This window comes from Salvia splendens, chromosome 20 (genome assembly GCF_004379255.2).
Source record: "Salvia splendens isolate huo1 chromosome 20, SspV2, whole genome shotgun sequence".
NCBI lineage: Eukaryota > Viridiplantae > Streptophyta > Magnoliopsida > Lamiales > Lamiaceae > Salvia > Salvia splendens.
The window spans coordinates 2,528,209-2,540,114 of NC_056051.1; the positions used below are offsets into that span (position 1 = coordinate 2,528,209).

General features: G+C 33.6%; 1 protein-coding gene across 2 annotated transcripts; it reads left to right on the plus strand.

Moving 5' to 3' along the window:
• The first annotated feature begins 2,452 nt into the window (after window positions 1-2,452).
• LOC121782630 (protein ROOT HAIR DEFECTIVE 3-like) lies at window positions 2,453-10,744 on the plus strand. 2 transcript variants are annotated; one of them, XM_042180558.1, is made up of 23 exons: window positions 2,454-2,630; window positions 3,472-3,621; window positions 3,794-3,860; window positions 3,937-4,039; window positions 4,517-4,587; window positions 4,727-4,790; window positions 4,869-4,934; window positions 5,072-5,119; window positions 5,221-5,283; window positions 5,376-5,432; window positions 5,573-5,731; window positions 5,813-5,881; window positions 5,957-6,048; window positions 6,967-7,045; window positions 7,313-7,478; window positions 7,816-7,940; window positions 8,265-8,527; window positions 8,629-8,725; window positions 8,820-8,969; window positions 9,240-9,344; window positions 9,495-9,589; window positions 9,711-9,807; window positions 10,149-10,744. In XM_042180558.1, the coding sequence occupies exons 1-23, from the start codon at window positions 2,627-2,629 to the stop codon at window positions 10,398-10,400; spliced, it is 2,442 nt and encodes an 813-aa protein (XP_042036492.1). In that variant the 5' UTR covers window positions 2,454-2,626; the 3' UTR covers window positions 10,401-10,744. The 2 variants fall into 2 exon arrangements, with proteins under 2 accessions (XP_042036493.1, XP_042036492.1); XM_042180559.1 differs by lacking the exon at window positions 4,869-4,934 and having other exon boundaries at window positions 2,453-2,630.
• Window positions 10,745-11,906: the final 1,162 nt, after the last annotated feature.

Sequence of the window (11,906 nt, forward strand, 5' to 3'; positions counted from 1 at the left end):
GGGGTTTAATAGTGTAGAGGTAAATTGACTCATGTTCGAAAAACAAATAGGGGCACTTAATTTTATAAAGAGAAATAATTGATACTTCAATTACTCAATTTTGGATTTATTGCAAATTCTGTAGGAGTATAATTTTGCAATCAGGATCCAGTTTTATACTCCCTCCGTTCTAGAGTGATGGATGTATTTCTTTTCGAAATAAAGTAAAAAATAAAAAAAATAGATAGATAAATAAATAAAATTTAAAGAGAATAAAGTAAATGATTTCATTTTACTATAAAAGGTAAAGTCATTCTACTGCTATGAAACTGAAGGAATAGTAACAATTTAAATTCCTCGATCCCGACATAGCAAATTAAATTCCCCTACTAAAAGTTTTCACACAGTAATGAATTGATGTGAAGTGATTTGCCTAATACTCTTTTGGCTCAAAAAGTTTGTCACATTATTTCATTTTCATCGTCCCATACAATTTATTATATTTCATTTTTTACCATTTTTTTATAGTGGACCTCATGTCTCACTATCTCATTTCACTCATATTTTAATATTTTATTATAAAACTAATACTTCATCAGTCTCATAAAAAATGAAATGTTTTCCCTTTAGGATGTCCCATTAAAAATAAAACGTTTCTTAAAAGGAAAATATTATCATCTCTATTTTTTCTTTTCTGTTATCTTCATAACTCACAAAACAACACTACATAAAATCTCGTGCTTAAAAGCAAATGTTTCATATTTAATGGGGCGGAGGGAGTATTAAAAATAGAACTTACATCCCACAAAACTTTTCAACTCACTTTTCATCACATTTCTTATATTCTATGCCCAGTCAAAATATGACAAAATTTATGGAACGAATGGAGCATTCTTTTCTAAAAATCGAGATGAACCCAAATGCAATAAAACATACTCCATATTCAAATACAGTAGCAACTACTCCCTTCGTATGCGAATAGGGGTTTCGTTTTTGTGTTTTTGTATGTACTATGCTAAATTTTAACTAATTAATATTGTTAATAATTTTAATGATAAGTTAAATGAAACTGTCATAAAACTATATCATATGTATTTTGTAGTGTTATTTTTTACATGTAAAGGATTCAAACACAATACGACTTAACTCTAATTTAGTATGGAAAAAACAATAATTACACTAAATACTTAAAATTTTATATAGGTATTTTATGTATCAGATTTATTGTGGTATACATCAATTATTGTTATGCAAATCTATAGATACAATGTTTGTACGATAAATTTATTACTCATATTTGTAACGATATTAATAATATATCTTGTCTACAAAATATTTTTAAAATTTTATAGTAATATAATATATTATGATAATGAAATTTTAAAATTTTGAAAAAAAAATTGTTTATACTTAAATTGATGTGCATTAAATAATGACGAGTTAACTATAACAATAAATCTAAGTATAATTTGTATTATGCTTTCTTTTATTATTAGTATAGCTACAAGCCGATATAAAAAAATGCATTGCGTATTTTCCTATTATTATTATTATTATTTATGTCACATAAATTTTTATATTATAGAGTACATTTATTAAATTTCAAATGTATATAATGATTGATGCTGAATTAATAGTCGAAAAAATAATTAAATCATGCATTATATACGGGTATGTATGGATACTAGCTAGTTAAGTACAGTACTTAGTATTTATTATAGGCATGAAAATTTTGAATTCTAAAAGCACAGTTTAAAAAAGAAAAACAAAAAAAGTAAAGATGCGAGTCAACTATATTAGGCCATGAATATTTAAAGGCACCAAACATTCAAATTTTAAAACATATTGTCCAAGCTAAATCAATTACGTATATCATAAATAAAATACAAATTTTCTTAGTACCGCGTGAAAGTAATAACAGACTCGGTCAAAATAACTCTTTGAAAATTATTTGCTGTACTATATATTTTAGGGTATAAATTTGATATATACTCCTATAAAACAGCAAATAATTAATAAAATATTTTAAAATTACTTTTAACCTATAAAAGAAAAGCTATTAAGTGATTGTGGATCAAACAATATAACTAGGATAAATTGAAAAGTCTCAAACATGACTTATACGATACATATTTGGTAGAATTACAATATTTGTTATCACAGTCATAGTTATAAACACCATCACACTTTCTCATTAAGTAACAAGGAAAATCTCTATAAATCAATTATAAAAGTTTCTTTAGGGGGAATTGAATAGTTTAATATAGACGTTCTAGGACAATAAATTAATTATTTTCATTTCCATCAAAATAAAATTTTATTTTGTAAAAAATTTAATTCCATAATATCTGTATAAAATCCATCATAAATCAAACAAAATATTTGAATCCATATTTTTCTTCTGATATTCTTATGGTTTTCCTCATTATATCGTCATTTTCTACTCTTTGAATACACAGAATATATACAAATATTATATGTATATTACACGCACGAACACACACACACACACAATCACAAGGTATTTGTATGAATTGAGATCATCTACTGAAATTAACTTCCCATTCTCTCTTCAAGTTCTCCGATCTCCTCGTCTCCGACAATCCACCGCCATTGTTCGCAGCAACCTCATTGCTTGCTCGCCGATATGGGTAGGTTTCCGATTTGAACTAAATCTTCAGTTCTGTGCAGCAGCAGTATCTTCAATCTCAGTGACCTGTTCCTATCAACTGTAAAGTGATTGCTTGGGGTGTAGAGAAGCAATCTAGCAATTTTCATTTGTTAATTTAGTTGAATAGCGAGTTTCAGTTTCTTCGACTTGGAATGCAAGCAGCTCAAAATTGTCTGCTGTTTTTGTTCTTGTTTTGTTGTTTAGGCGGATGTTAGTTCAATTGTTTTCAAAAAGTAGCGTTTAGGTGCGCTGAATCGTGATTGGCGCTCTGTGTGATTTGAAATTCGGTATGGTGTGTTGTTTTGATGTGGATGTGAATGTTGAAATGCTCTAGATGATGGAAAATGGATTGCCATTTAGTTGAATAAGGTTCCATCTGATCGGGATTTTTTTTAATCATTGGGAATAAAGTTCTCAGCTGGTCTACTCATTTTGTTCACGTGTTTCTGTTGAATTGAACTTTTGTACCATGTAAATATCTGTGATGAGAGCGAATATGGTGGAGTTTCTTGTTCCTCGTAGGAACACGTACCAAATATCAGAATTGTATCACATGCAACATAGTAGCTTTTCCTTCCTCGTTTCCATTGGATTTCACGTGTTCCTGCGCTATACGTTAAATCACATTGCTTATATTATGCTTTGATGCTCCCAGTTGCTTGTTTGTCATGTTTTCACCTCATGATAGTCCACAATTGCTAAATGGTGCTAATTTCTACTTCCGATACATATTTTGGATTTTTTTTTGTTAGAAATGAATGGCATTGCAGAATGCAGAGGTCACATTATTTTTTTTAATACAGCTGCATTTGCCTTTCCAGATAAAAGAGACCACTGTTGTTCGACTCACCTCATAGAAGGGGATGGAACTTTCAATGTTGCTGGAGTTGACAATTTTGTGAAGGAAGTTAAACTTGCCGAGTGTGGGTTGTCTTATGCTGTTGTAGCCATCATGGGCCCTCAGAGCAGTGGTGTGTGTTTTGGATTTGTCAGGCTTTTTTTGTTATTGTTTATTCAGTTTCATGCAGGCATGGATTATATTTTGCTTGAATTTTGTTTTATTTGTACTTTTGGTGGTTATGGTATTAATATATGCTAAAATAGCAACTGACTTTTTGGAATACTGTTTATGAAATATGGCAGGGAAGAGTACATTGCTGAATCACCTCTTTGGTACGAATTTCAGAGAAATGGATGCTTTAAGGGGGAGGCATGTACCTCTTGACTTGAGCTTAAATTAATTTTCTTTTCAATTCGGATGTGAAAGAACGTTTGGATCTTTTCAGGTCACAAACTACAAAGGGCATATGGATGGCACACTGTGTTGGCATTGAGCCTTGTACTCTCGTTATGGATTTAGAGGGTAGCGATGGAAGAGAAAGAGGGGAGGTGCTATTGAATTTCTACTTGCTGGGTTCACATATATCCATTTTTTTGTTTTCATGGCGTATCTTCTGCACTATTAGAGATCTTGAAAGATTTCATCTATTCCATTCAGTTCTCATTAGTGCTGGTCTTTCTATTTTTTTGTCAAGTGCAACACAGTTATTCTTCCAAACTTCCGATGGATCTATACCTAAACCTTGTTCTTCTATTATTGCAATTCTGAATTTCTGAAAATAATCTTGCACCTTGGTATATGCTTTATGTTTCCTGTTTCTACATCCCCGATCTTCTTTAAGTCTTTGAAATATCATGGGAGAACCTAGGCATTTTCCTATTGATTGCATTCATTGGCATCCCAATTTTGATTATGTTGCTTATTCCTTCTAGGTTGAGGTTCTTATGCATATGTGCGTGTTTGTTTGAGTTCACATTATAACCATCTTAGTCTTATAATTTACTTACTGTTTTGTATCTTTTCAGGATGACACTGCATTTGAAAAGCAGAGCGCTCTTTTTGCTCTTGCTGTTTCTGACATAGTGCTCATAAATATGTAAGAGTGTTGATAGCACAAATGGTTGTCATTTTATTGTTTGACTGGTTCTTATTGTTAACTAACTTAGATTGATATAGTTGTCACAGTCTTGTAATTGTGTTTATCTGGAGATGCTAAGGGAAAAAATATTATGCAGGTGGTGTCATGATATAGGGCGTGAACAGGCTGCAAATAAACCCCTCTTAAAAACTGTATTTCAGGTGACTGTCAATGTAATCTGTGCACACTTCACCTAAATTATCTGATCAATATGCTGATTTATATATTACTATGCATAGGTTATGATGAGATTATTCAGTCCTCGTAGGACAACTTTGATGTTTATTATTCGTGATAAAACCAGGGTTTGTTTTCTTTCCTAGTTTATGATTTAATATTTATTGTTTGATTCTTTATACCGTCAAGATGTATGGTGCATTTGTTCCTTCAAATCGATTGTCAAAATGATATAAATTTCTTCTTTTGTTTTGCATTGTGATAGACACCATTGGAAAACTTGGAGCCAATTTTAAGGGAGGACATTCAGAAGGTTCATAATATGCTGCTTCTTGTTCCTATACCTCTTGTAGGTTTTATTGCAGTTGGTTTCTAACATTTTTCCGTCCATGTTATCTGCACACTTTTTTAAAGATATGGGATTCTGTTCTTAAGCCAGAAACTCATAAGGAAACTCCATTAAGTGATTTTTTCAATGTAAGATGTTGCTGATTAATAAAAATTTTACCTTTCTGTGTAATTGTGTAAAAAACTTAATATAGTTCTTTTGCTAAATGATTGAATTGCAGGTTGAGGTTGTGGCTCTATCTAGTTATGAAGAGAAGGAAGAACAATTTAAAGAACAGGTGTGTGTTCTTGTTTGAATTCTTCTGAGGTATTGATGAATATGGAAGGGTTGTGCTCACTGAGGAATGGGGAAGAATGGGTAGTTGTTTTATGCAGACACAAATTTAACTTTAGTGATTATTATGTCTTTTTGTTAAAGGTGGTGAATCTTAGACAACGGTTTTTCCATTCTATCGCACCTGGCGGGCTTGCTGGGGATAGGCGTGGCGTGGTGCCTGCTTCAGGATTTTCATTCAGTGCACAGCAGATATGGAAGGTCATTAAGGAAAATAAGGACCTAGACCTGCCTGCTCACAAGGTATTAAACTTAACGTCTGTTTCAAATCCACACTGAACTGTTCATGCAATTTCTTTCATGTAATTCATCGTTTTATCGTAGGTCATGGTTGCCACTGTACGCTGTGAAGAAATTGCAAATATGAAGTTCTCATCTTTTGTTGAGAATGAGGTACTTTTTCTGCTTTACAGGTTGTTGGGTAGTACCCTGATGTATTTCATTAATTTTTTGGCCTATAATATGAAGGCATGGAGTCATTTAGAAGAGATAGTACAATCACAGCATGTACCTGGGTTTGGGAAGAAGCTGACCTCCATTCTTGATGCTTGCTTATCGGAGTAAGTAAATTGCTTGTTTGCATTTTTTTTTCTAGCTATTCCATGATATATTTGCATGTCATGATGGAGATTCTGTTGCTATTGACAAATTCACAAGTTTCTGTAGAACGTAAAATGTTTGTTCATGAAACAGTATATTAAAGATGCATTGTTAAACACTTTTTCCCAAAGCAACAAGGACCAGTTTGTTACAATCTTAAAGTACTGGTGTGGTTTTAAAGTATTTCCTTTGAACGTTGTGATAGTATTTAAGAAACCTTAGACGCTCTTCAGATTGGTATCATAGTGCATTGAAGTGATCAACATGGTAGATGAATCTGGTAATTGGAAGATTGGGATAATATTAACAATAACTGATGATTACCATGAAATATTGCCTTTGAGCAGTGTGGTATTGAGGAACTTTAGGCTCCTCGTTATTGAAGTGGACAACACGGTTGATGGATCTGGTTATAGGAAATATGGAGGACTTTCATCACATCTGATTGATCTGAGTGCTATGAAGCCCATAGGCTTTAATTTAAGCCGAGAAAACTATGAATGTTTGCCCTCAAGTCTATAATGCTTCCATTTTCATCAGAAATATTAAATTTTGTCCCCACTTGGTTACTTAACTCAGATTGTGTTGACGAGGACATCTTTTATACCTATTTTACTATGTGAAGAAAAGAGAAGGACTATAAATATCATGCTAGGCAGTGCCCATTACATGTTTCATTGTCTAACTTACTTTTGTGATTGTGAGGCCAAACTTTTTTATTTGTCAACAAAAGTGAGATAATGGGTTAATTTATTGGTGATAACTTCCAGGAAAAGTGATTAATTATTTTGTACTTTTGACTGTAAAGTGTGAACTATATTAGCTCTATGAAAATCAAGATGCTAATTGTATGTTTTGTTTACTCTTGCCTTCAATAGGTATGATACAGAGGCTACATATTTTGATGAAGGTGTTAGATCTTCAAAGCGGAAACAATTGGAAGAGAAGCTTTTGCAAGTAATTGTTCTTAAGCTTCAATTGTTTCTAACCTAACATTCCTGGCTTACACTTTACATAAACAGGAGTTGTCATGCATGCCTCCACAATCAGTCTCATTTCATAATTATTAGCTCGCATTGGTAGTTTTCCATATAAGACTTGATGTTCAAGGGTTGAGGGCGTGTACTGTCTGCACATTTGATTGTTCTCATCCATTTATTTGTTTTTTTCTTTTTCTTCTTTTTTTTTACAGTTTTTCTCTCTCTTTTAATTGTATATAAATAGCTCATCGAACCAGCGTACCAGTCCGTGTTGGGACATATATGCTCAGGGACCTTGGACAGATTTAAAGAAGTATTTGATAATACCTTGAATGAGGGTAAAGGATTTGCTGTGGCTGCTCGTGACTGCACCACTTATTGTATGGCACAGTTTGATGAAGCATGTGCAGGTACAGTTCTATACATATAAAATGCCATGGCTGGTATTACTTGATGGAAAAGAACTCTCTTTGCTGAATTACAAGAATCACTATTCTTTTTGCTTTTTTCCCCTTATTAAATGAAAACATCTTTGAATGTATTTGGATAAGACATATAAGAATTACTGCTAGTGGGAGACATTTTTTCTTTTTTTTAGGTAAAGCTCTAGGATTATTCCTGATGAGGTTGATAACATTTTATCTCGTGAATACTGAATAATGAGATGTTCCTTAATGTCATAATTTACTTTAATATATTGTTGACATTGGGAATATCTTGATTCAATCGGCCATGTATGATTTGTAGATGCACAGATTGGTCAAACTAATTGGGACTCTTCTAAAGTGAGAGAGAAGCTTAAGCAATATATATATGCTCATATTGCTGCAGTTCGTGCTGCCAAGTTGTCTGATCTCACTACCTTGTTTGAGGTATGCAATGCTGCGTAGTCCAATCTATGTAAAACCTCTTTACAGTATTATGCACATAGTTGACTTTTTCAAACTCTTTTATAATATTATTCCAACTTATGCCACAAAAGATACATGTTTAGATTATGTCATTATGCAAAACATATATCATTTTATCATATAATTGATACACTATCAAGTTTAACGTTTTCAATTCTTAGCTGCACTCTCACTAGCACTAAACAGCTGGTCATGAGACTATATTATAATAACCAGAAAGGTTGGTGTGTGTTTATTTTGTATGATGCAATTCTTGCTTCTATCTCTGATAGTTTCCATATTCAGAAAAAATTGAACGAATCGTTGGCTGCACCTGTTGAGGCTTTGTTAGAAGGAGCCAGTGATGACACATGGCCAGCAATAAGAAAGCTTCTTCGCCGTGAGACTGAAGCAGCAATTAGTGGGTTTTCTAGTGCTATTTCTGGCTTTGAAATAGATGATACAACAAAGGATAAAATGCTCGTGAGGTTGGAAGACTATGCACGAGGGGTGGTAGAAGCCAAGGCCACAGAAGAAGCCGGAAGGGTTTTGAACCATATGAAAGACAGGTAGGTGCTGAATTCTGCTTCTTAATAACCTAGAGCCGTGTCTTGGAGATTTTTGTCATACTTGTTTGCCAATGTGAACTAATCAAGACTATTTCTGGCAGGTTTACAATGATATTTAGCCATGATGCTGACTCAATGCCACGTGTCTGGACTGGCAAAGAAGATATTCGAGCAATCACCAAAACTGCTCGCTCTGCCGTATGACACTCTTCACTACTTTTTACTGTGGGATTACTGGTTTCTATAATGTATTAACTTTGTCATGTTCATGTGTTCTTATTTCCGGATCCAGTCTTTGAAACTACTTTCTGTTCTGGCTGCTGTTCGTTTGGATGATGATGCTGATCCTATTGAAAACACGCTGTCCCTTGCTCTTGTTAGTGGGGTAGCTTCCCGTAGTGGTATTTCAGAGGATCCTCTTGCCTCAAGTAGTTGGGATGAGGTATTTGGCGCTATTCTTTACTTGTATTATTAGCCTTCTTGCTTTTGAGAGTGAAATCATTTTGGCGTCTATCCTGTGTAACCTACTAGGTAAAATACTTTTTGCTATTAGAAATTCTTATATTTTTATTGATGATTGGTTTGTGTAATATTATTCTTGATATATGAGCATTGGATTCATTATGAGATAATGAGTGTAAATATTTGTGGAGGCAATTTAGTCACGTTCAGACACTTAATACTCGGTTTGTGTTTGACTTTTGGCTTTCAGGTTCCATTATCCAAAACCCTATTAACTCCAGTTCAGTGTAAAACTTTGTGGAGGCGGTTTAAAGAGCAGACTGAGTATACAGTTAGTCAAGCGATTACTGCTCAGGTAATATTTGCATGCTTAATGCTTCAGAAACTCCTGATGCAGCGTCCATTACAAAACTACACCATATATAGATTGGTTCTCCATTTGTTCAAAGAGATACAGGCGTGTCCTGCGTAGGTACTTATGTTTTCTTATGTTCCAAAATTTTAGGAGGCTAGCAGGAGAAATAACAACTTGTTACCACCTCCATGGGCGATACTTGCTTTGGTTGTTTTGGGTTTTAATGAATTTATGACCCTTTTGAGGTACTCTTTTCAAATATGATCTGATTTCTTTTTTCTGGGAGGCAGTGGAATTACCCTAGCAGTAGTTCATACGTTAACATCTATACACTCATCTTTGCCTATGCTATTGTTTCTTTGACAGAAATCCATTGTATTTGGGTGTCATTTTTGTTATATATCTGGTCGGCAAGGCCGTATGGGTGCAGTTAGACATTGCTGGTGTATTCCAAAATGGAATTGTAAGTATCTAATACAAGGCATCCTACTCCTGTTTAGCCCTTTTTTCTAACTTTTGAAGTTCTAAGTGGAGACTTTTCATGGACAGAGCATAAGTATCTTTATACCGGTTAATACAATTTGTTTTTGCTGGGCTTAGACATTAAAAACAGATCAACTTGGGATACAATGATCGAAATTTACTCGACTAGGATGTCCGCTATCAAATGTGCTTTAACTCATATCTGACCTCTTTGTTTCTCCTTTGGATATAAGGTGTAGTTTGAGACACTGGGGCTCAATTTATGACTTACTAACATAATTCAATCAATGGCTGTTTTTGTTTCATTTCTATTTTAAACAGCTACCTGGAATTTTAGCGTTGGCGACCAGATTTCTCCCTACTGTTACGAACCTCTTAAGAAGGCTGGCAGAGGAAGGCCAAAGGCCTGCTAATGCAGATCCTCAGCAGAACCCTGCGTTTCCAGCCAACACCTTACGAAGCACAACGAATGATCCCAGTGAAATATCTTCAAGTGCTTCCTCTGAAGTAACTACTTCAGAAAACGGAACAGAATACTCGAGCCCCTCATCCAGCAGCAGAAAAGCGCAGTAAGCTCTGATTTGCATTTGCTCCTTACACTACCGGCTTCTGATTAGTCATAGAGCATAATGCTGGATGTTCTAGTGGTTTGTTGATGAATAATCTATGGCATAATTGAAAGGAGTACAATGAGAAAGGTAGATAGTATAAGTTTATTCAAATGTGGGTGTTGTAGAGTTGTATTTCTGATTCATCCATTCGTCACCTTTGCTTCTGTTTGTCGCGGTCGTGGACTGGTCCGTCCTTTCTTCGACCTTTAGTTTTGTATCACTAGAAGGTGAAAATCTAAACACGCACTGGGAATTTTCATGACCCATTTTGTGTGTTTTGAAGCAATGCAGCTCTTGTGATCCCCATTTTGTGTGTTTTGAAGCAATGAGCTCTTGTGCTCCCCATTTTGTGTGTTTTGAAGCAATGCAGCTCTTGTGATTGATTCTGCCAAGTTTGGAAGGAGATATAAAATTTAAATAAAACAGAAAATAGATTATACGTACCACAAGTATAGTGATAGTATTATTAAAACCACTAAAATTTCAAGATTTTGATATCAATACGATATCAACACAATGTCAACATTGTGTCAACCGTTGACACTATGTTGATATTTTCTGTTGCTATTATTTTATAATCTATTGACATTTTTAACGGTCCAGATCATAGTTTGGAATTTGTACTATATTTAGAGTTTGCATTTGATTACATTCCTATATAAGCGAGACAAAGTTTGGATACTGAAAACCAAATCTCTTATACTCCCCTCTTTCCATATAATACTCCTTCTGTCCCTGAAAATTTGTCACATTTCATTTTCTACACTCGTTTTAGAAAAATGATACTCCATCCGTCCCACGTTACTTGAGGCGCCACGAGATTTAAGAAAGTTATGTTTAGTATGTTAAATAAAGTAGATGAGGGAATAAAGTAAGAGAAAGAAGAGAGAGTAAAGTAAAAGAAAGAATAAAATATATGTGATTATATATTTTGTTTTTAGCAAAAAAAAAAGAAATTACTCAAGTAACTTGAGACAACCCAAAAAGGAATACGACTCAAGTAACTAGGGACGGAGGGAGTAATAAATAGCTACAGTGGAGAGAGGGTAAAATAAGAGAAAGAATAACGTAGATGAGAGTCTTCTCTACATAATTCTCTCTCTTACTCTATCATCTCTCCTCTTTAACTATTTATTATCATTTTTTAAAACGAGTGTAGAAAATGAAATGCTATAAATTTTCAGGGAGAAGAGGGAGGGGTATCTTAATTGTAATTACTTTTTTTTTCTTAGTGATCAATTTGTAGTGCCAATCAAATGAGACTTGGTTTTTCCTTTTTTTCCAAAAAATAAATTAAGTAAATGAAATGTTAATTGAAAGGAAAGAAGACTGAAATGATGTGAACGTAAAAGAAATAGTACTAGGTAATAAGAAAGAACGATAGAAAAGAAAGATTGACTATAACATTTTTTATTTAAAATTAAAAAAAAGAAAAATAAATAAGTAATTGTTATGAAAGTATGCAAAA